Source organism: Vombatus ursinus, unplaced genomic scaffold, assembly GCF_900497805.2.
Source record: "Vombatus ursinus unplaced genomic scaffold, bare-nosed wombat genome assembly UNPS02014789.1, whole genome shotgun sequence".
NCBI lineage: Eukaryota > Metazoa > Chordata > Mammalia > Diprotodontia > Vombatidae > Vombatus > Vombatus ursinus.
The window spans coordinates 17,456,602-17,481,480 of NW_020954567.1; the positions used below are offsets into that span (position 1 = coordinate 17,456,602).

General features: G+C 41.1%; 1 protein-coding gene across 1 annotated transcript; it reads right to left on the reverse strand.

The window, feature by feature from the left end:
• Nucleotides 1-3,423: 3,423 nt before the first annotated feature.
• Nucleotides 3,424-19,941, reverse strand: LOC114047643 (quinone oxidoreductase-like protein 2). The gene is made up of 10 exons (XM_027868531.1): nucleotides 19,702-19,941; nucleotides 19,480-19,588; nucleotides 16,988-17,084; nucleotides 15,033-15,091; nucleotides 14,267-14,332; nucleotides 12,468-12,577; nucleotides 11,805-11,886; nucleotides 9,112-9,293; nucleotides 6,570-6,798; nucleotides 3,424-4,024 (listed from the first exon to the last, which is right to left on the reverse strand). The coding sequence occupies exons 1-10, from the start codon at nucleotides 19,776-19,778 to the stop codon at nucleotides 3,956-3,958; spliced, it is 1,080 nt and encodes a 359-aa protein (XP_027724332.1). The 5' UTR covers nucleotides 19,779-19,941; the 3' UTR covers nucleotides 3,424-3,955.
• Between the last annotated feature and the right edge of the window lie 4,938 nt (nucleotides 19,942-24,879).

The window sequence follows — 24,879 nt, forward strand, 5'->3', positions numbered from 1 at the left end:
TCTCTTTAAATCATTTTATCAGGAAAAGAAATATTTTTATTCCAAATTGCAATAGCAAAAGTCTTAAGTAAAGGAACAAATATAAGGGATAAAAGAGATCACAAAAAATAAAATTAAAACTGTTGATTACATAAGATTTAAAAGATTGTGCAAGAACAAAATCAACATAATTAGAATAAAACTGTCAATTTTAGGGAAAAAAAACTACAAGAATTTCTGATAGAAGTCTGATTTTAAAATGCATAAGGAAATAATGCAAATAACCAAGAGTCATGCCCCAGTAGGTAAATGGGCAAAGGATAGGAACAGATAATTCTCAAAAGAAATTCAGGCTATAAATAATCATACATAGAAATGTTCCAAAGCAATAACAATAAGAGAAATGCAAATTAAAACAACTTTGAGGTTTCAACCCACACCCAGGATATTGGCAAAGATGACAAAAGACAGAAATAGTTGATGTTGGAGGGGACTATGGAAAGACATGCATACTAATGTTTGTGAAAATGTGAATTGGTTCAAACATTCTGGAAATCATTTTGGAATTATGCTAGAAAAAATGATTTGACTTCTTATAACCTTTGATTGTTGGCAATATATTCTACAAAAAATGGAGAAAAATGTCCAAAATTTGCCAAAACATTCTTGTATGATTCTTAACAGCTTCTATCCCCTTTTCTAACCACTGTACCATTGTTACTACTGAAGTGGAAAGGGGCCACACAGGACTGAGGCCATTTTGCATTTCTCAGTGTTTCATGGGTTCCCATGGCCAGAGAATGAAAGGAAAGGGAAAGAATACTAAAAGACATCAGAATTCAGATTAATGCAATGACCAATGGCTTCCACAAGACTGATAATGAAACATACCTCCCTCCTCTTGCAGAGAGATAGAGGACTAGGGATCATTGGATACTAACAATGTACCCATTTTTTTTGCTTGATTATACTTCTTCATCACAAAAAGGGGGGCATGGTGTAAGAAAGTAATAGCAACATCAAAAACAAAAAAAAGCATCAATAAACATTTATTTTAAAATACCACAAACAGATTCTTTAAAAGCATAGACAACTTGACCATTTTCCAAATAGAAAATAACCAAGCACAATAAAATTCTTTATCTTTGACATCCTACCACCCAGAAAGTTCCAGTAACTAGCATTTCTGCTATCCCCAATTAAAATCTGCACACTGGTAATATACACTAATGCTGGAGGCTAAACAGAATATATTATTCAGATTCTGCCAGAATTAAATATAAATAAGTTAGACTTCTAACTCCAAATCCCTTTGCAAATAATGGTGATTTTTTTTTAAATCACTCTTTTCATTCAATAATGTAGTCTTTGGAGAAAAAAAACAAAAGAAGCAATAACTCAGCTAATTGAAACTTGTGACTAAGTGAAAGTACCTATATATTTCCCAACCTGGTAGCTAGCCAAGTTCCTACTGTTCTCTGAACAGCTCAAATGGGAAGGTTACAGAGGAAGGAAGAGCAAGCAGATTGTGCAGAATTATCCCATGGCTTATACACATTGCGAACATCTCAGCCCAAACCCTCCATTCACTTTGATAAGGAAAGTTTGTGTGGGTGGACAGCTAGCCGAATATTACTGAGCAAAGAAGGGGTGTAGGCGGGATTGATTTCTACAGTAACCAACCCGGAAGAAAAAACCAGGCAAGTCTGGGAATTTTAGAATACATTCTGTCTCTTGGAGCCCCATTGATTTTTAAGCTAACTAATGGTGCAAGTAGAAATCTATGATGAGAAAATGAGTCAAATACTTTCAAATCAAATCCTTCCAGTTAAGCAGGCACATGAGGACTGCAGAGAGCAGTTCATTAAGGATTCTTGACTACACTTGTTAAACAGCAGAGAAACTCACCTGCCTTAATTGTGGTCACTTTCTAGCTAGGTCACTTTGACCTAAGCAAGCAATGCTATACATTTTCATCATTTATGACACGAACTGATCAGCTTTGGAAGTCAGTCATTTAGCATTTATTAAGTGCCTACTATATGCCAGGCATCACTGTGCTAAGCACTGGAAAATCTACTAACTGCACATTCTAATGCAGGACTATCAACTCTCCACCTTCCTGACCCTCTGATGTCTTCCTATCTCAGTGGGGATCATGAGATTCTCCAAATGAAGTTAATTTTAATTCAATTTACTTTAGAAATAAACTGTATGCCATACAGTATTTTGAGAAGGCAAGCAGGGCGCCATGATGTTACACAGTTCTCAAAGACGAGAATGCTTTGATTGGAGCACAAAAGGGGACAAAAAAAAAAAGATGTGGAAAAGCGGATCAACGGAGAAAGAAGACAGGTGGCCTCACTATAAAGCAATTGTATTTCCTTATTTTAATTCACCAAATCTCCTGCTTATTATTTATTTTCAATTAACTTGGTAATTAAGAAACCCCTACTGTTCAGTGATATTCTAAAACTAGACAGATTTTTGTGAAAGCAAAACCAACCAACCAACCACTCATAAGCACTTTTGAAGGCTTTTAAAAGCCTTTCTCAATGAAGACTTGGGCAATGAAGAAACTCTGTTGAGAGGTCCAGCAAGGGACAGAGTGTCATCAGGGAGATGTGTGTTTTTATCACCCTTTGCAGGTAGTAAGGGAGACACGCCTATCATACTAGACAACCTTTATGGCTGATATCTACCTCATGAGAAGTATTAGATAATCTGGCTGTGTATCAGGACCTAATGAGCCGTATGTGGCACTTATCAAAAAGACTTGGGTCCTATCTTCCCTATCAACCAGTGTTCTATAGAGAAGTTCAAATTCATTCTGCCATTACAGACATAAGTTGTTAAAGGGGAAGTGAAAGGAATAAGCATTTATTAAGTGCCTACACTATGCCAGGCACTATGCCAAGTACTTTACAAACATTACCTCCTTTGATCCTCAAGACAACCCTGGGAGATAGGTGCTATTATTTTGCATCTTTTTTTTTTAAGGCAATTGGGGTTAAGTGACTTGCCCAGGGTCACACAGCTAGTAAGTGTCAAGTGTTTGGTCTGAGACTGGATTTGAACTCAGGTCCTCCTGACTTCAGGGACGGTACTCTATCCACTGCGCCACCTAGCTGCCCCTATTTTGCCTCTTTTACAGGAAACTGAGGCAGACAGAAGTTAAATGACTTGCCCAGAGTCAACACAGATAGTGAGCGTCTGAGGCCAGATTTTAATTTGGGTCTTCCTGACTCCAGGCCCAGTGCTCAATCCACTGCTCCAACTTTATTGTTGTTGTTCTTTAGTCGTGTCCGACTCTTCATGGTCCCTTTTGGGGTTTTCTTGGTTTTCTTGCCATTTCCTTCTCCAGCTCATTTTGCAGATGAGGAAAGTAAGAGAAACAGGGTTAAGTGGCTAGCCTGGCTAGTAGATGTCCGAGGCCAGATTTGAACTCAGAAAGAAAAGTCTTCCTTACTCCAAGCCCGGCACTCAATGTATTGTGCCACCTAGCTAGCCTGCTTTACCGGCCTCCTTTGCAGAAGACACTGTTCTAGAAGCTGGGGAAACATTCATTCTTTTTAAATGTATCTATTCTTTTTAAAAACTAAAGTGAGAGCCTGCCCTCAAGGAGCTTTCATTTTAGGGGGAAGGATGCAATAGATAGATAAGCAAATGCAAATGAAAAGTATACAAAGAAAGTGAAACCAAGTGCTTTCCAGAGACAGCTCTAAGGAGGGGGTGGGGTGGAGAATGGGAGGGGAGAGGGAGGAAAGGATCAGGGGGTGACATCCAATTTGTGTTTAGAATGCTGAGGTGAAGAAGCCCTTGTAGGCATGGGAGACCAGTGGGATAAAAGCATGGTGGCAGGAGAATCCATTTGCTGTGTACTCTTATTCTGTCTGAGACTGCAGGAATGTGAAGACAACATATTCCTAAGGAACGGCAAGGAAGGGCTTTGACATCCAGATCTTAACAAGCAGGTTCATTTAACAGAGAGAATCACCTTGCCTGTAGTTTTGCGCTGGGTCACATGCTCAAAGGCATCATTGATCTGTAAGAAAACAAGATGCCACGAGGTCACTCTGCTGTACAAACATACGAACATTCAATCCACTCAGTGGCAAAGGAATTAAGCTCCATCTTCAGACTTACAGTCATCTGATAGTGTAGGATTTCTGCATCAAATATCTGTGGCTGGAAGACTCCTTTAAGATCACCTAGTTAAACCTCCTCATTTTATAGTTGAGGAAACTGAGGCCCAGAATGGTCAAATGATTTACCCTAGGTCACTTAGGTAATAAGTGGCAAGGTCAGGTTTTGATTCCAACTCCATTACTCTTTCCATTAACTACTAAAATAGTGGATCCCATGCCACCTGCCACAAACTCATAAGAAAACATTTTTCTTTAAAAAAAATAAACTCAATACCACCACTTTTTGCCCCCTGCCTAAGTCTACTTAGATGATGAATTCACTTGATATCTAATAAGAACTGACAGGCAAAGGTTTTGAATGCCATCCCATGCCCTACTGTGATGCATCTTGAGTGTCAGAGTTTCTTTGGAAGAAAAAGAGAGCTCTGTAAGAAAGGATCTAAACCAGCCCTTCCAGGCTTGGAAACTTCTCAAAGATCTCTCCCTGTCTTTAATCGGCTTCTGCCTATTGGGATCTCCACTATAAACAAATTGAATTTCTAGTTGTGGAGACAGAAGACACTAATATCCAGCCTAATCCAATGATTGATGCAATTTAGAAAAGTAATCAAAGCCCCAGGTGACTCTGAGCAACATTACTTTCCCCCTTTCTGGGGTGAATTTTAATTCTAATCTTAGAGAGATGCCCCAGGGCATGGAGAGGATAAGTGAATTATCCAAAGTAAACCAACCAATTTGTGTGTCAGAGGACCAAGAATGTCTACCTTGAATCTCCTGAGTCTTAGCCTGAGGTATCCACTCCATCACACTGGCCTCACAATAGTAGAATAATACTAGGTATTATTATATAAATAAAATATAAAAAATTATAGTATAGTAATACAAGAATAATAACAACTCCCTAAAAACGACATTGTGTATTAAAGTCTACAAAGCTCTCTACATCCATTGTCCCATTTCAACTTTACAACAGTTCCAGGAGGCAGAGATTACAGGTATTGTTATCCCCATCTTATCGACGGGGAAACTGAGGCTCAGATAAGTTCATTGATCCGTCCTTACGTAAAACATGTGAGTGCCAGAAGGATAGAAAGATAAAAAAGAAGTATATTTTGACACTCTGCTCCACCCTGGCCTCTTTATTTTTTTGCCAACAGGCAACCAAAAAATTGTAGGAAGGTAAACACAATCTTCTTCATTGACAGGCTCCAAAAGAAACAAAGAAAGGCATCTCTCCACAGGAGGAAAAAAAAAAAAAAGGAAGAAAACTGCCTCCCTGGTAAACTCGTGGGCAGGGAAGCTCACTCAGCCAGCTTGGGGAGCCCAGATGATCTCCATTTGAATAATCCCCTACTGGCAATACACAATTTTAAGTTGTAGTCAGCAGAAGAGGTTTAGGTGGTTTTAAATAATGCCAGCCAAGTATTCAAAAAGAAAAAAAATAAAATAAAGGCTCTATAGCATATGCAGAACAGATTCACATTTGCAAGTTTATTAGAGATGTACGCACATAGTTATACTTTGGAGGAAGCCTAAAGCCATATAAATGGGACTGTGGGGACTGAAAAAAGGAAGTAACTGCCAACAAAACTAATTTCAGTGACTAATAATTCCAAGATACCCAGCATGATTTAGCATTCATTTCACAGGATCCCAGTTTATGCCGTCCAGTAGAACTTTTAAATGTCTGTTTTTAAGAATCAAAGGTCAGGGCAGCTAGATGGCACAGTGGATAGAGTACCGGCCCTGGAGTCAGGAGGACCTGAGTTCAAATTCAGCCTCAGACACAGGATATTCACTAGCTGTGTGATCCTGGGCACGTCACCCAACCCCATCGCCTCTCCAAAAAAAAGAAAAATCAAAGGTCAAAAAGTCCCTTTTCCTCTGGATAATCTTCTGGGGATAGACAAGTGGTAGAAAGGTCCGTGGAAGTAAGAAGTGTTTCATTCTTGATAGTTGTGCCCCAAGACTAGCGTAGCCATAGTAAACAATAAATGCTGATCAATTGATTTTTAAAAATTGATCACATTGTTTGCTTTTCAGATTGCTTGTCGAAGAGTACAGTATCAGTAGTTGCACCAGGGAGAGCAGCCTGGTAGAATGGAAAGATTGCTGGTCAAGGGGACTGAATTCAAATTCTGCTTAGACATTTAGTACTTGTGTAACCTTGGGCCAGTCACTTGATGTCTGTTGGCCTCAGTTTCCTCACCTATAAAATGAGGGTTTGGACTTCAGCGCCTCTAAGGCCCCTGATAGCCCCAAATCCATGATTCTACATGGTAAATTATTTTCTCAAACACATTTACTTTACTCTGTTTCACGGCCCTTTACGTCGGTTAATCCCATTATAAATTTATCAATACGACGGCTAAAAATCAATAATCAGGGTAGACTCACAGGGACACACATGGCCACTCAGTGGCTTCCTTTGCAGAGTCTCACCTCCTCCAGCTTGAAGACTCCTCCGATATACGGCCTGATGGATCCTTCCTGGCAGTACCGAAGAGCTGAGGTCATGCACCTTGAGAAGACCGAGAAGTTCTCTTTCTGGTATCGGGTCCAGTACACTCCCATGGCCGACACGTTCTTCAGGAGGAGCAGATTGGAAGGGATGGACAGAATTGCTCCTCCTGCGAAGCCTATCACCACCATCCTGCCCTCCCAAGCCAGGCTAAGGGGCGAAAAGATACCAAGAATTGTTCTAATACAAAAAAGCAAAGCACCTCACTCCTGCTTCTAGAAATCCCAGTAGACCACAGTAATTTGTCGTTGTTCAGTCATTTCAGGCATGTCCAACTCTTTGTGACCCCATTTGGGGTTTTCTTGGCAAAGATAGTGGAGTGGTTTGCCATTTCCTTCTCCAGTTCATCTTACAGATGAGGAAACTGAGGCAAACAGGGCTAAGTGACTTGCCCAGGGTCACACAGTTAGTAAGTATCTGAGGCCAGATTTGAACTCAAGTTTTTCTGACTCCAAGCTCTATCCACTATACCTATCTGCCCTAGTGGCGCAGTGGATAGAGCACCAGCCTGGAAGTCAGGAGGACCTGAGTTCAAATCCAGCCTCAGACTAAACACTTGACAATTGTGTGACCCTGGGCAAGTCACTTAACCCCAATTGCCTAAAAAAAAAAAGAAAAAAATTAAACACTATACCTAGCTGCCCTGGACCACAATAAGAGCTGACTTTCATTTAACATTTAAAGATTTGCAAAGAGGGGCAGCTAGGTGGCACAGTAGATAGAGCACTGAGTCAGAAGGCCCTGAGTTCAAATCTGGCCTCAGAGACATAACACTTACTAGCTGTGTGACCCTGGGAAAGTCACTTGTCACTTAACCCCAATTACCTCACCCCAAAAAAAAAATTTGCACAGGGTTTTACATACATTATTTGATTTAATCCTCACAACATTTAGAGATGAGGAAAATGAGGACATAGAGAAGTGACTTACTCAAGTTGACACAGTAATTGTTATCTAATAGCAAGATCTGAACCCAGGTCTTCCTGACTCCAAGGCCAGCACTCTATCCAGCAGGACACAAAGGGTAACTCCTACTCTCTTGTGCTGCTTTTCCAAGTGAGACAAATAAAAAGAATCCAGCACATTTGGCATTAGGGATGAAGGGCAAGTGAGCCTTTAGGTGGACAAAGACTTTCTTTAGTCAATTCTCCTTATTATGAATACCTGCCTAAACAAGTGTAACCCAAATTAAAAAAAAAAAAAATTCAATAAAGCCCAAACTTACAAAAGAGAAGTTAGAGGGTCATTATTTGCTTTAAGAAAAAAAATGGGGTTAACTATATGAATCCCCAACGGAACATAGAATTCTTGATAATATAGTTTTTGTTTTTTGTTTTTTGTTTTTTTATTTTTCCCCAGTGGCTAGAAAAATAGGTGTTCATTCATCATTCTGTTGTTTTTCAATCATGTCCAACTCTCCGTCACCTCATTTGGGGTTTTCTTGGCAAAGATACTGAAGTGGTTTGCCATTTCCTTTTCCAGCTCATTTTACAGATGAGGAAACTGAGGCACACAGGGTTAAGTGACTTGTCCAGGGTCACACAGCTAGTAAGTGTCTGAGGCCAGATCTGAACTCAGGGAGGTGACCTGAGTTTTCCTGACTCGAGGCCCAAGCACTCTATTCGCTGTGCCCACTAGCTGCCCTGACAGTAGGAACTAAATAAATGCTCATTGATTAACTAATTGATTTAGCCTTTAAGCTAATACTTCCACTAGGACATTTTAGAATATTTTATTCATCAAAAAAATGAATATGGAGGTGGGAATGGCCATACCAGTCACTGCCTCCTCTAAAGGAGGAGTTTTATCAGGGTTTTTTTTTTTCTGAGTGCTACATCCTACAAGCACACTTGTCTTAGGTTTGTACATAATCAGCATATCATTTGCATCATTTGAGAGACATCAGTTTCTTGTCAAATGATTTTCATGTTGCAGTTCTACCCTTTTCCACTAGGTGGCACAATGAATAGCATTGATCCTTGAGTCCAAAGGTGAATTCAAATTCATCTTTCAAACACTAGCTGTGAACCTGGGCAAGTCACTTGACTTCTTTCTGCCTCAGTTTCCTCATCTGTAAAATGTATAATAATGGCACATATTTCTCAGATGTTGTGAGGGTAAAATGAGTTAATGTTTGTGAAGCACTTTGCAAACATTAAAACACTATATAAATATTATTTAGCTATTATTTAACAGCTATATATATAGCTATAATGGCTATTATTTAACAGCTATTATTATGATGATTTGCATCTGTTGATATTTTTCTTTTGAACCTCCCTTCTCACCCATCTACCTACATCGAAGTGCTACAAATCACTATAGCACAAGTGTATGCCAGACAAAGCAGGAAGTCAGAGCCAGAAAAGGAGAATGGTCGCCAGAAATTTCAGCCCAACCATTGACAAGCCTTGAGTTAAGATACACCATTCCAAGCCTTCCTAAGAAATGACTTTACTGTACCTGCAGAGGGCAGCTAGGCAAACATCACCTCCCACAGCATCAATGACCACATTGATGCCCTGCCCGCCTGTTAGCTTCTTCAGTTCCTCCTTCAGGTTGCCCTGACTGTAATTCACAGCGGCCTTTGCCCCTCTCTGCAGTGCCAGCTTGCACTTCTCATCGCTTCCAGCCGCTGCGATCACCTGCAAGAGGAAAACAGGAACAGGGCTTTGAGATCATGCTATATACGGATTGGTTGGTGAGACTGGGAGATATTTCATGAGGAGGAAAGAAGAGTTAGGGAGGGACATGACTTAAAAGGAATATGTTTGCAATTAGCTGAAGGACTGACAATTAGATTTGCTTTCCTTGGCAACAGGAGGCAAAACTAGAAGCAATGGGTGGAAATTAAAAGGAGACAGGTTTAGGCTTGATGAAAAACATCCTTAATGAGTAGAGCTACCTATATGTGGAATGGGCTATCATGGAACGGAGGGAGTTCCCCTCCCCGGGAGACTTTCAGAAAAAGCTGGAAGATTACTTGTCAGATGGTTGATCAGGTATGATGGGTTGGACCAAACGGAGGGATTCTTAACTTGGGATCCATGAACTGGCGAGGGGTCCTTGAACTTGGATAGGTTAAAAAAAATGACATCTTCATTTTCACTCACCTCTAACCGAAATTTATCATTTCTGTCTATTATGATTTCTTTTTAAATCATTATCCTGAGGAGAAGTCTATAGTCTTTGCTGGAAGGATCAATAATGAGTGGGAGGCAGGGAGAAAGAGAGGTTAAGAATCCCTGACTCTGAGGGTTAACTCTGGTTAAGAATTTCTGACTCTGAGATTCTATGATCTTGTAATTTGGCTGTGGGCCACTAGGTGACACCATAGGGAATAGAGCACTGAGCTTGGAATCAGGAAGACTCATGTTCATGAGTTCAAATTTGACCTCAGACACTTACTAGTAAGCTCTGTGACCCTGGGCAAGTCACTTAACCCTGTTTGCCTCAGTTTCCTCACCTGTAAAATGACTATTATCTTCAAAATCAAAAATAAAATCCTCTGTTTGCCTTTTGAAGCCTTTTACAACATGATCCCTTCCTACCTTTCTGGATTTCTTCCATTTTACTCCTCTCCAGCACCCTGCGATCCAGTGACACCAGCATTCTTGCTAGTCCTGACATCCCCCACCTCTAAGCATTTTCCCTGACTATCCTCCATGCCTTAAGAGTTCTCCTTCCTCATCTCTCCCTCATGACTTCCTTGGCTTCCTTCAAGACTCACTCAGATCTTACCTTCTGGATGTGATCTTACCTTGTTTCTCTCCCTCCCTTGCTAATCCCTCTAAGATTACCTCCCATTTATACTGTAGACATACCGTATGTACATAGCCATTTGTGTGTTTCTCCCCATTAGAATGTGAAAGCATTCTGTGAAAGCAGGGACCATCTTTTTGCCTTTCTTCATAGAGTTTAGCCCGACAACTGGCATATGGTAAGGACTTCACAAATGCTTAGGGGCTGACTGAATCTTACTTAGAAAACTACAATGAATTTTATCTCATATTATAAATGATAATATCTGACATTTATTTGGTACTTTGAAGCTTCAAACTTTGAAGCTTGAAGGGCACTTTATGTACCTTGTCTCATTTGAGTCTTATAACAAAGCTTACTACCCTCATTTGACAGATATGGAAATTGAAAGTGAGATATATTAAGTAAATGGGCCATGATCACACAGCTGTCAGAGGCTGGATTCAAAAGCCAGGTCCTCCTTACTCTCTTCTCCCACCATTTACATTGTCAAAGTAAGGCCTCTTCACCTTAACAGATAAAAAAAGAATATCTACTTTGGATCTCATCAGTAGCTCTTTCAAGCACCCTAGAGCTTATGCTATGAAAGGACAGTGTCCTAATTAAGTCACTACTGTAGTAGCCAAAGGAGCAGTATGGGGTAGTAGCTAAAGATCTGACCTCAGAGTCGGGAAGACCGGGGTTCTGGTTGTGCCATTGACACATACTTGCTGTGTGACTCTGGGCAAGTCACTTAACCATGTCATCCATATCATTCAATAAAACTCAAATGGTTCCTATCACTTCTAGAAATAAATATAAAATCCTATGGTGTTCAAAGCCCTCCATAACCTGACCTCCCCACCCCCACTGCATTTTCAGTCTTCTTATACCTTATTCACCTCCACATACTCTTCCACCCAGTGACACTGGCCTGCTTGCTGTTCCTCAAACAAGACAGGCACTTTCACTGGCTGTCTCCCCTACCTGGAATTCCCTCCCTCCTCAACTCTACCTCCAGGCTTCCCTGGCTTTCTTCAAGTCGCAGCTCAAATCCCATCTTCTACAGGAAGATTTTTCCAAACCCCTTCAATGCTACTGCCTTCCCTCTGTTGATCACCCCCCTTTTTTCCTGTATTTATCTTGTTTGTACATAATTATTTGCATGTTAACTTCCCCCTGTTAAATTGTAAGCTCCTTGAGGGCAGGGAATGTCTTTTGTCCTTCTATCCTAGTGCTTAGCACAGTGCTGGCATGTAGCAGGTGTTTAATAAATGCTTGTAGACTGACTACATCTATACATAAGGGATAACTAATTCCTACTGAAATGAGTCCCTTGACTTATTTCTGAAAGGAGACCTCGGTTTGAAACAAAGACCCTGTATCAGGTGAAAACAGAACGTAACAGCAGATACCTTGGCCTGGAGAATGTTCGATGCTACATCTATCAAGGCGAGGCCTGTGGCGCCAGCTGCCGCTGTCACCAAAACAGTTTCCCTGTGTCAGAAAAAAAAGATCAGCATTCCTCCACACGTCCACACTGGAGCAGACCAGGGCTCAAGCACCCACAGGTCTGGTTTCCCAGACTTTGGAACATCCTCTAGCCTCCTTCCCTTTCTCTAGGTAAGGACAAGCTAAGATCTCTTCCACCTCTAGCATTCTATGAGTCCATCCCAGGGAATAAGAGTTGTCTCAGTTTGGGCGACCCATGAGCTTTTTCTCAACCTGTGACATTTAAGGAAAGGGGAAATGCTGACAACCTTAGGAATACAAGAGATGCTCATAGCTCTGCCCTCCGATTTCTTATTCTTCAGCAGAGAAAAAGGAAGCTTGGTCCACTGGGGGAAAAAAAACATTGGCCTTGAACTCAAAAGACCAGAGTCTGAAACCCATTTCCTTCACTCACAAGCTCGGGCAAGTACCTTAATGTCTCTGAACAGGTTTCCTAATCTGTAAAATGGGAATGAAGTGGAAGATACTACTCATCTCCCAGGAGAGATGACCTCAAGCAATGTGACCACTTTATGACCACAGAGACAGCTTTCATCATTGTTGTTCTCACTGCTCAGAACACCTACCCAGGTTGTGTCCATGCCCGCTGTTCTAGAGCCAGAATGGCAGTGCCATAGCATACAGGAAGGGCTGCAGCTTCTTGATAGGAGATCCCGTCTGGAATCTTCCACAGTTTCTATATGCAAAGACATTGGAGTTTCTTACTTGGACAGACAGGATAGCATAGAAGAGAAGGAAGACCTGAGTTCAAATTTTACCTTTATCACTTATTAGCTGTGGGACCATGGAATGGTCATAGAAATATTGATCTAGAAGCAGCCAGGTGGCACAGTGGATAGAGTTCCGGCCTTGGAGTGAGGAGGACCTGAGTTTAAATCTGGCCTCAGACACTTGACACTTACTAGCTGAGTGACCCTGGACAAGTCACTTAACCCCAATAGACTTGCCAAAAAGCAAAATATATATATATCTCGATCTAGAGATGGACAGGACCTCAGAAGTCCTCTTGTGTAGTTCCCTCATTTTACAGATGAGGAAACTGAGTCTCAGGGAAATTAAAGGAACATCTCTGAGGTTCACTGAGTTTCATTTACCTGTGAAATAAAGGAGTTGGAGTAAATGTCCTTTAAGGTCCCCCTCTGGCTCCAAATCTGTGATCCTACAATCACAATCTCTTGTATTCCCCCATGATGCCTTGCATCAAGAAGGTGTTCAATAAATAGTTGTTGATTCAGGAAGGAAGCATGGTATCATGGAGAAAGCACTGGATTTCGAGTCAGGAAAGTCCTGGGTTCACATCCTGCTTTCTGACCTTACTGGCAGTGAGATTATGGGCAAGTCACCAAATCAGTGAACCCCTCTACACCTCACTTTCCTCATGAGTAAAATGGGAACAATATCTCCAGTACTCATAAAGTTATTGTGAGGGTCAAGTGAGCCAAAGTCTATAAAGTACTATTGTTATCGATTGGTCAATTTACCAAGGGAAGGAAACTCTGGAAAATAAGCTCCTTTTAACTGAAAAGTAAATGACTTTCCACACAGCCACATAAAAGCACAGGCTTTCAGTGACCCAGGTTAAAAAATGCAAATGCAGCCTCAACTATAAATAAGATCTACTCTGATGGGGGAGAAAGCAATCAGTTCACCAAACCAGTTTTGCTACTGAAATTAGCCAAATGTAGAACAGTCTGGACAAGAAGCCAATAGCTCCAGGTGTCAGTGAACTTTATGTCCTTTCTTCATTAGCCAATTCTACTCAATAGAGCTTTATTGAACGGCTCTGCCTCTCCCCTCGGATAGTAATCATTGCCAGCATCTCCAAGATAAATAGAGAGAAGGGACTTTACAAGTGGAAGAGGAAAGGAGCTGTCCAAGAAACAAAAAAATACTAGAAGTTCTTCAGAGCCCTTTCCCTATACCAGTTGTGAGCCCATACCTAGTAGTGTGATGGGGAAATGTAACAGGTAAAGGAAAAGGATTTGAGAAGAGAGGAGAGAGAGAGGGAGAGACAGAGATAGAGAGACAGACAGACAGAGAGAGAAATGAAAATAAAGGGAGTGGGAGAGGGGAAGGGAGGAGATAAAAAGTAGAGGGAAGAGGAAAAGGGAGAATAAGGAAAGGGGAAAGATAAAAGGAAGGGGGAAGAGGGAAGGAAGAACAAGAGAAGAGGAGAAAAGAAAGAAAGAGAAAGGAGAAGAGGGAGTGGAAGAAGAGATAAAAGGGAAAGGAGAATAAAGGAGAGAACAAAACAGGGAAGAGAGAAAGAGAGAAGGGAAACAAAAGAAGTGGAGAAGAGAGGAGGGGAAAAGTAAAAGAAGAGGAAAAGAATTCATTCAGAATTCTTATTGAGAGTGAAAGCTACCTTCTGATCGACAATGCATTGTTCAGCCATGGTACTAAAGTTATTCACACTAATAACACGATCTCCCTGTAAGGAAAAAAAAAAGTATTAGTAGCACATTCAAATTCATGCTCTGAAAAACTGTTCTGTCTACAACACTAAGAGACTCTTGACTGCCTTGGTGACCTATTCAAAGTAACATAGCTACCACCAATATTCTCATAACCGGTTGTCAAACCAACATGAATTATTGTGTGGGCAGAGAATGGGGGAGGTGGGGTATAAAGTGAGGACAGAATATATGTCCAAGTGACATATATTCAAATGCTGGTATTATTCTTGTCACAGAAGACACAGACTTAAGAACATTCTTCTCTCTAATGAAAGATCAAGGTATTTCCTCTTATTCATACTCTGGAGGTATTTAAATGGAATAAGAAACTTTCATTGATTTCTTCAGTCTACCTTAGAATTTATCATTAGGAGTAGTGAACAGAGTGCCTAAAAGCAGGAAGACTTGAGTTCAAATCCCATCTCAAATATTAACTGTATAAATCTCAGCATGGCACCCTCTGTGCCTCAGTTTCCTCATCTGTAAAATGAGGAGGTTGGACTCAATCCTTTCCAGCTATAAATCTATGAGCCTTTGTTTCCTCTTGGCTTCACTGTCTGCTGGCAAAGGCCCTGGCAAGGATCTTTAAAAACAATCATTAATCATACCAACATATTGCCCACATGCCCCATGACATGCATTGATCCCTTAGGTCTTCCAGATCTGCTCTTTTACCTCTTTTACTGTGCTGACATTTGTGCCAATCTCCAACACCTGTCCAGCAAGCTCTAATCCTGAAAAGAAGATAAGATCATTTGTCCAATGCCATCATGTTCCTTCACCAACTTTCTAATCAACTTTATGGAGACAAGTTTATATATGATGCTTTTCATAGATGTTCCTAACCTGTTTCATAACATAGACCTCTCTGGCAGTCTGGTAAAGCCTATGAACCCATTCTCAGAATAATGTTTACAAATGCATAAAATAAAATATATAGGATTACAAAAGAAGCCAATTACATTGAAATACATTTATTGTGGATTAGGGAAAAAAACAAGTTCATGGACTCAATGCTAAAAATCCCACAGAACCATTAGAATCTTGACTGAAGGAAGAAGGTTAGGGCACCCCAGATTGATTATATCCCAAGTCCATGGCAACTGATTTAAGTTTCTGTGGTAGCCTCCTGGAAGATACTGGTAACTTTACTCACAGAATCACAAAACCACAAAATCTCAGTGACCATCTAGTCCAACCTGAAGAAGAATTCTTTCTAGAACATTCCTCACAGGTAGTCATCCAACCTTTGCTTGAACACTCCCCTTGAGGGAAAAGACCATCACTTGACACCCATTCCATTCTGGGATGCCACTGATTGTTAAGAAATTATTCCTTTAAAGTAGCCTCTTTGTGGAATCTACCCATTGCTCCTAGACTTGTCCACTGGGGGCCACGTGATAGTCCTTCAAATACTTTAACTAATATATTTATAAAGTCTTTGGCATCATTTGTTATCTTTTTGGAGTCTCACAATAACCTTCTTGGGTTTTGAATCCATTTTATGACTGAACAAATAGGCTTGGAGTTATGAAATAGCAAGACCAAGGGACTAGAGCTTATATTAGCATTGAAAGCAGTATACAAACCCAGGTGTCTATTGACCCATTACCTCCTGCACCTTGTAGTCTCTCTCTTCCTTTAAGCTTCATCTCAGGTACCATCTTCCGCATGTCTTTCCAGATCTCCCTTCCCCCTACTGCTAATGCCTTCCTCCCAACTACTTTGTACACATTTACACTTATTCATTTTTTGCCTATGATATGTATATAGAGAATCCCTAGCTTCCTTTGAAGCTCAACTTCAGTATAATTGAAAGGTCATAGATCTAGAACTGAAAAGTTCCTCAAAGGCCACTGGGTACAACCCCCTCATTTTACAGATGAGAAAACTGAGGTCTAAGGGAGAGAAATGATTCATTGAGGACCTTTACTAAACTCTAATCAGTATTAATTCATTATGAGGTTTGTAAAACACTATGCATATGTTATCTCACTCAATCTGCCCAATAACCTGTGAGGTATGTGCTATTATTATCCTTATTTTACAGATAAGGAAACTGAGACATAAAACAGTCAAATGACTTGTCCAAGGTCACACAGCCAGTAAGTATATATGGCAGGATTTGAACTCAGGTCTTCCTAACTATATAGGTCCAGCACTCTATCCTACCTACCTCCATTATAATCTAGCTACCTCCATTATAAAATCCACCTAGCTTTTAGTACTTCTCTAGCTATTTGAGTGACATTCTTCAAATAACTAAATCCTTTGGGATTCTACTCTTGCTAAGTACAACATGACCTAGAGAGCCCTTCCAGCTCTAGAAATCCATGATTCTATTAACCACAAATACAACCCTCCCTATCCCCCCAAACTAGCAGATACTCTACTACTTCAAACAGTGATTCCCTCAGTGTGAGGCAACTCCTTTGAGGGTACACAGTCTTTAGGACAAACACCAACATAGGGATGTTTTATCATGACATCTGATCAGGAGCTAGGATTCTGGCTCCATCTCCAAGGCCTTGCACCACCATGCAGCATTTCCCAACTGGGTTACCTCTCAAAAAGTCACCTGGCAATCCCTAGAAGCAACACATTAATTCCACAACCATTCTCTTACTCACCAGGTGTGAAGGGAAGTGATGGACTCTCTTGATACTGCCCCTGACAGGTCAAAATGTCTGCAAAGTTAACCCCACAAAAATGGACATCAACTCTGACCTGCAAAGAAAAAGCAAAAAAAAAAAAAAAAAACCAGGGTAACCAGGAAGGTAACAATCTGCTTTTGTGGAGAGAAAGCAGTACAGGAAATCGAGAAACTTCTGTTCTGGTCCTCCCTCTACCATATTTCTCAATAGTCTCACAGTTAAGGTGGACATTCTCAGCTTTACAAAGGACTTTCCTTGAAAGATTCCTGTGAAGGAAGTAACATGAATATTATTATCTCCAACTTGCAGATGAGGAAACTGAGACTCAGAAAAGTTGAGTTACTTGCCTATGATCCCACAGCTAGTAAAATATCCAGACCTGGAAAAACTTACATGAACTGATGCAAAATGAAATGAGCAGAACCAGAAGAACATTGTATACAGTAACAGCAACATTGTACAATGATCAACTATGATTAACTTAGCCCTTCTCAGCAATACAATGATCCAAGACAATTTCAAAGGACAAATGATGGAAAATGCTACCCACATCCAGAAAAAGAACTAATAGAGTCTGAATACAGATCAAAGCATACTATTTTTCACTTTCGTGTGTGTGTGTGTGTGTGTGTGTGTGTGTGTGTGTGTGTGTGTTTCCTTTTGCTCTGTTTCTTCTTTCACAACATGGCTGATATGGAAATATGTTTTATGTGATTGCACATATATCACCTACGTCAAATTTCTTACCATTTTAGGGAGGGAGGAGGGAAGGGAAGGAGGGAGAAAATTTGGAACTCAACTTTTTAAAATGAATGTTAATGACTAATGAGGAAATATATTTATATGATTGCACATGTATTACCTATATTGGATTGCTTGCCATCTTAGGAAGGGGGAAGGAGAAGGAGGGAGGAACAAAAATTTGGAACTGGAAATCTTTCAAAAATGAATGTTTGAAATTGTCTTTACATGTAATTGGAAAAACTAAAATACTATTTAAAAAAAGAAAGAAAAAGTCATCCAGCACTCCTGACTCCAAACCCAGACCTCTCTCCATTACACCATGGCAACCCACAGCCAAGAGTTTGTCTAGGTCCTGGCAATTCAACTTGGTAAAGCAGGAGCTGGCAGTTGCAAAGGATCGAGAGGCAGAATCTAGCAAGAGAAATGGTGGATGTCACTAAGGCAATACTCACTGCTTCTACAGAAACTAAACTTCCATCCTAATATTCATCCAATTACCCAAAGCAGTCATTTTCTCTACTTATGCTGTGGTCTGTAGAACATTGAATATGTAAGAATAATAGCAGAATAGAGTCCAAGGGCCATTTCTGCCTGAACCTCAACAAAAAAGATGAGAACAAGATAGTAGAGAGGACGATAATAATAATAAAAGGTGCTTCATAAGCCTGAAAATGCTATATAAATAAGCATCATTGTTAACCTACATTTGTACAGCACTATATATTTTACAAAGCTTGAAGATGAGAGATGTGACAAATTGGAGGAAAAAGAAGAAGCAACTATTTCCAGCACTGAATTAAATGATGATGATGATGATGATAACTGACATTTATAGAGAGCCTGGAAGTTTGAAATTGCATATGTTTGAGCTTCACAGCAACGATGAGAGGCAGATACTAATGATGTTATTTTCCCCATTTAAAAAAGCTCTATGTCTTCTTTCTAAAGTAACAGCTATTGTGTTTTTAGAAACAGGACCGCTGCTGTTTCTCTGTCTCTTTGTCTCTCTGTCTGTCTGTCTTCTCTCTCTTCTTTCTTTTTGGTGCGGAGGATGCAGTGGTAGGGAAATATTTCAGTGAATTCACTCAAAGTGCAAACCGCACACCAAGAGAAGGGTCAGCAGGGTTTTCCAGTAACTCTGTAGCCCAGGATGGATGAAAGAAAACCAAGGAAGGGAAGCAAGCGAGGAAGGAAAGAAGGCAAGGAAGGGAAGAGAGAGATGAAGGAAGGAAAAAGGAAGAAAGGGAAGAAGACAAGGAAGAGAAAGAAGAGAGGAAGGAAGGAAAAAAAGGAAGAAAGGAAGGGAAGAAGGCAAGGGAGGGAAGGAAGGAAGGAAGGAAGGAAGGAAGGAAGGAAGGAAGGAAGGAAGGAAGGAAGGAAGGAAGAAGGAAGGAAGGAAGAAGGAAGGAAGGAGGGGAAAGGAAAGGAAGGAAGGAAAGAAGAAAAGGAAGAAAGGAAAGAAGAAAAGGAAGGGAGGGTGGGGAAAAGGAAAGGATGGAAGAATGGAAAGAAGGGAAGAAGGGAGTAAGTGAAAGATGGAAGCATGGAAGGAAGGGAGGTAGAGAAGTCACTGTTCTAAGAGTTGAAAATATAAATACAAAAAGGAACAGTACTTGCCTTTTAAGAGCTCATAACATTTAAAGAATAAGCACCCAGTGGACTAGGGAAGGAGAAAGGCCATGGGTCATCATAAATATGACTTTTTGTCCCTGGAGATCCCCTACCTCATCAGGCTGGATGGGGCGAGTAGGGACTTCCTCAATAGCCAAGGGGACCTTCAGTTTCCTGCAGATTGCTGCCCTGTAGTAGCGAGAGCAGCCAGGCTTGTCCTTTCTGCAAGACAAGAAAGGGAGTCCCTCTGGAAAAAGATCCCTTTATACCCTGTGACAGAAAGCCAGGCACCTGCCCTTGGCCACCATGGGGTGGGGAAGACTGGGGTTTCTCACCTGTACAGCAGCCAAGAGAGGATAGGTGTAGGAATTGGCCCACGGGACAGACACCGGGACAACCCAGACGCAGCCATCCTCTCTGGGTTCCACACTCTGGGGAGAGTTTTCAAACAGGAGATGATGGCTTAGAAGCAGAAAAATCCCAGAGTCTTAGGCTACTCTCCCTCTCTAACTTCAGAAAGGGGCCAAGAAACATGTATGGGTTGTAGTACTGTTCCACCCACGTCCCTAAATCCTGCCTCACACCTTCCCAACAAATCCGAGCCAGGGAGGGAAAGCTGAGCCCCAACTCTGCAGGCAGGACTGCCCCTAGCTATTTGCAGCTCTTTCCTCTTCTAATAGGCTGTCAGGGGTGCTGACTGAGAGTGACCCAAGGTGTCTATTAATGCAATGCTTAGAAAATAGAGAAAGGAGAGGGAGAAAAATCAATTAAAAAGAACTAATCCCCACTTGTCCCCCAGGCAATAACCTTCTTGGCATCGGGGCTGTTGTTGATGTTATTGTTATTTTTCCTTTAGCAAAGTTGGGACACTCTAGCGTAATGCTAGCAAACTTTTTAATCTCGACAGGGCTACTTTTTGTGTTAATAGCAGCGAAGAAGTCACATGAGCATATAACGAGGCTTTGAAGTTTGTTTGATTATTTTTTAAAGACCCAATCTCTCTTTTCTTCTCGATACCAGCAGTTTCTCTTTCCTACTTACTTAATACAAGCATCACTATCATCTTTATATAATGGTTGCAGTACAGCCAGAAAATAAGCATCTATTAAGCCCTTATTGCATGCAAAGAAAGCTTTGTGCTCAGTGCTGAAGAAACAAATAGGAAAGTAAGTCAGTCCCTACTTACAGAGGACTCACACTTTAATAGGACGGAGACAATACATAGAGGTTCTAGAAACAAGTCAAATGGAGAGGCTCCATCTTCCTTAGGGTACAGAGGTGCAGCAGATGGTCATGCCTCTGCATTATTGCAAAGTGGTTCTACTCTGGGTGCCCACAAACTAATAGGGATGCCCTTCCCTGATCCCTCTCCAAAGTGAATTCCATCTCTTTCACTTGCCTCAAGCTCATGTGAGACTGCTCTCAGTGTCACTATTTACAACCAGGCTCCCTGCCTTCTCATCACCTCCAGGCTTTCAATGCTTGCCCTGACTCTAATTGAATATGTCCCCAGTAAAGTTTCACTTTTTTACACTGAATGGTTGCCACTAGTTAGTTTACATGTGGGACTTTGAACAAACCACCTAAAGTACTGGGAACCTCAGTTTCCTTATCTGTAAAAAGGAAATGGGGGAAAGTTAGACTTGATGATGTCTAGTGTCACTTCTAGCTGTAAATCCTAGGAATTGTTAGTGTAATAGGGCTTTGACACACGCCCATCTTACCTAAGATGGAGAAACTCATGTGGGAGATACCAGAGACCTGCTTCTGGGAAAAGACATCTTGTATTTCCCTGCCATATAGATGGAAACATCTTCTTTCCATTGGCTATGTAGCAGGAGCTGGCTGTGTCTTTAAAACTACCAGATAGGGATAGTCATTCCTTTTATGTCTGAGAGCATCCAGGATGAAAGTACTATTCACTCACAGCATGAGCATCTCGTACTAAACTAAGTGGGAGAACAGCCACTTTTCCTTTCCCCTTTAGGTTCTCTGAGGCCACAAAAAATTACTTGGTGGGTTAGTCCTGTTTTATCCTCTTCAATTCTAGGGGCAGGGAATAGCATCCCAATCCCATGAGCTCAACTCAAATATGAGTGAACCTGGAGCCAAGATTCCAAGCAAGATACTGCTTCCAACCCAGCAGGGAAACCTGAAAAGCCAGAGTGCCAGGAAGAAAATCCAGGGAGATTTTGGAATGGGCACTTGGTAGAACTATGCTACTTAGGAATTGACTTAAACTGTGAATCTAATCCCCCTGCTTTCCCTAGTCTGAGGTAGTGTAAGGTGAAAATGATGCCCTTCCCCCAAGTATTGGGAGATAGAACAGAAACATCTATTTGTTTCTGCTATATCTTTGAAGTAGATATTCCTTTGCAAAAGCTGGACTGAATGTTAAGTAGTTAAACAGAACTGGGGTTCTTGGACCCCTAAATTAGGGGAACACAACTGGTAGGGACTTGAGCCAAGGGCAGAAAGTAGACCCACTCCAATCCCCGTGACACACCAGAGAACTCTGGGAGACAGGTGAAATGTGACATACCTAGCCTTCAGGCAGCAGAGGAAAGGGTAGTCACTGCTATTCTAGCAAGAGCTAGAAGAAAGGTAGCAGAGCAGAGACTGTATAAAGTTTGTTAGTCCAGAGTAGAAGGCAACTTATCAGTCATTTATGAAAATTTCTCTTGTATGTTACTGTCCCAAGAAGACTTTGAGCCTTCACTGTAACACAATAATAGCAAAATATACATCTGAATACCCACAAGAGTATGAGTTTTTGTCATAAAAAATTTGCATTGATTAAAAAACAATGTCTAAAAGTGTATCTCCTTTGTGCATTATTCCCTGGGTAGCTGAGAATTTCATAAAGACTTATTCCTACACCTCCTAGCTCTGGTGGAGGATAAGATAATTTAGTTCACTCCTCAGTAAAATTAGGGTTTCACAGCACAGTACTAGGTTCTTGTTTTCAGATAAGAATCAATGAAGTGGATGTTGGTTTCATGTGGTGTCTGAGCCACATTCAAAATGGGACCCAGGGCAAGCAAGGAAGTTCCAACCCATGCTTCCTCCATCTGGGCTCATAGCTGGAAAAAAAAAATCTAAGAGAAGAATTATGTTAGTTCCAGACTCTCCTATTTAATAAAGAGATGGATGAGTTCAGTTCTCCCTTCTTCCCTAACCAGACTGGTTTGGACATGTTTCCATTACCTTGTGTGAAAGTTGAGGCAAGGGGTGTTTGTCAGTTTCTAAGTAATTAAGAGTTACCCTTAGGATAGTGGTGTTTAAAATACCTGTGATTATATTATAATTAAAGCTGAATCACTAGGTGTAGTAGTCCAGGCTTATAGTCTCTTCTGCCAGGGGAGGCTGAGCTAGGTTGGATCGCCTATCATGTGTACACATTAAATTCAACACCAATATATTGAACTTGTTGGGAAGACGTGGGGGATGGCTGCCTAAGGGACAAAATGGGGCAAACTGGCCCAGGTCAGAGATGGAGCAAGTCAAAGCTCCCATGTTGATCAACAGTGGGAATGATGGAAGAATGACTCACAAATTGTCCTTTGAGAAGTCAAGTTGGTGGAGTTGTTTTTATTGTGTTCCCAAAGGCAACTAGAAACATCATCTCAGGTGACCCTGACTTGTTTGCTGTACTCATGACCAGGAAGGCACTGAGCACAATAGAAATTAAGACATTCTATGAACAATTTCATAAAATCCTCCAAACTAAGTCAACACACACCATGGTATTTGATGACTTTAGGGCAAAGATGAACAGATGAGAAGAGAAAGAAAAAACAGCAAGGAAAAGATGGTCCAGAATCAAGAAAATTAAAGAGGTCAAAGGCTTGTAGACTGCTCAGAAGCCTCCTGTGTATAGATTGTGAATGCTTTCTTAAATTAATCGATCAACAAGCATTTATTAAGGGACTGCTATGTATACATTGTGCGACATGCTGGGTATACAAAGACATAAATACAAACACAAAGCTCCTGCCTTTTGGGAACTTATACTCTAAGGGGGGAAAGTTACAGTGAATAAAGGGCTTACATTCTTCAAGAAGAGTTGGAAGGCCAATTATCAGCTGTGTGATACGTCATTTGGACATGTCATTTGAACTCCCTAGGTCTTAGTTCCCTGTCTGTAAAATAAGGGACTGTACTAAATAATTTCTAAGGCCCTTCCTGTTCTAAATCTATCATTCTACTACGATCCAATAACTACCCAGTATTGTCCTCTTCTAGTCTTCCGATACCTTTGTTTCCATTTGCCTTTCCATTCCCCAGTTCCTTTCCCAGGCACTTTAACACTTTATTAATACCTCCCCAGTCACACCCAATTTCCTACTTCTCTTACCGAGCAATCTTCTCTTAACCACTTTTCCTATTTATGGTGTCTTAAACAATTGCCTTCTCCAGTCCTCCTCCTCTGCTGACCCATACTTCTCTTTCAGCTCTGGTCTCCTTTTGCTCAGGCTTTTCTTCTTAAAATGTCATCCTTGAGCTCTAACCTATTTCCCCTTCACCTTGATTACACCTTCTTCTTTTCCGATTGTTCCAGGTCCTCCTTCCCCAGATTCAAACTCTAGCCTTCTCCAAATTTCCAAACCCTTCGAGTCATCTTTGTGATTCCTTTTTTTCCTCTTTCACCTCATGCCCTTGTTCTTCTCTTGCACCTGGCAACCAGAGCATCAAAATCACAGATTCAGAGCTAGAAGGGCCCTCCAAGGCCATCTGGTCCAATCTCTTCATTTCACAAATGAAGAAACTAACATCAAAGGAGGTTGAGTCATTTGCCCAAAGTTACACAAGTGAGATTGAACACAAGTCCTCTGACTACCGGAATCAGCTAGATGGCTCAGTGGATAGAGAGTTGGACCTGAAGTCAGGAAGACCTGAGTTTAAATCTAGCCTCTGATACTCACTAGTTACATGGTCCTGCGCAAGTCACTTAATCTCTGCTGCCTTGGAGGCAGCTAGGTGGACCCAGCTAGAGTCCTGGGCCTGCAGTCAGGAAGACCTGAGTTCAAATCTGGCCTCAGATACTCATTAACTATGTGACCCTGAGCAAGTCACTTATTCTTTGTTTGCCTTAATCCACTGGAGAAGGAAATGGCAAACCACTCCAGTATTTTTTGCCAAGAAAACCACTTGCAGTGTCATGAAGAGTTAGATATGACTGAACAACAACTATCTCAGGCTACAGATCCAACATTCTTTCTACTTCTCCCACCAGCAGTCAATATGAAGGGAAAAAAAAATTCTCCCAGCCTTGCCTGTCAATCACATCTTGTATCAGTCACAATCAATCAGTCAATAAACGTTTATTAAGTATCTACTACATACCAGGCACTGTGATAACAGAAAGAACTTAGCTAGGAAACCAGAGTTCAGAGAGATTGGAGGGATGGTTGCTTGGTGCTGCTTATATAAAATCTTTCTGGGTTCCTTGTTGCCCCTGCCTTCACCTCCTGACATCACACCTCTGAAGAGATCATTCAGGGAATGATGTC

Coding starts and splice junctions, on each gene's coding strand:
- LOC114047643 (XM_027868531.1), bottom strand. CDS start 19,778: ATGGCTGCGTCTGGGTTGTCCCGGTGTCTGTCCCGTGGGCCAATTCCT. Junction 14,333..15,032: donor ATGTCAGCACAGTAAAAGAG/GTAAAAGAGCAG, acceptor TTTTCCTTACAG/GGAGATCGTGTTATTAGTGT. Junction 9,294..11,804: donor CGAACATTCTCCAGGCCAAG/GTATCTGCTGTT, acceptor TTCCTCTTGCAG/GTGATCGCAGCGGCTGGAAG.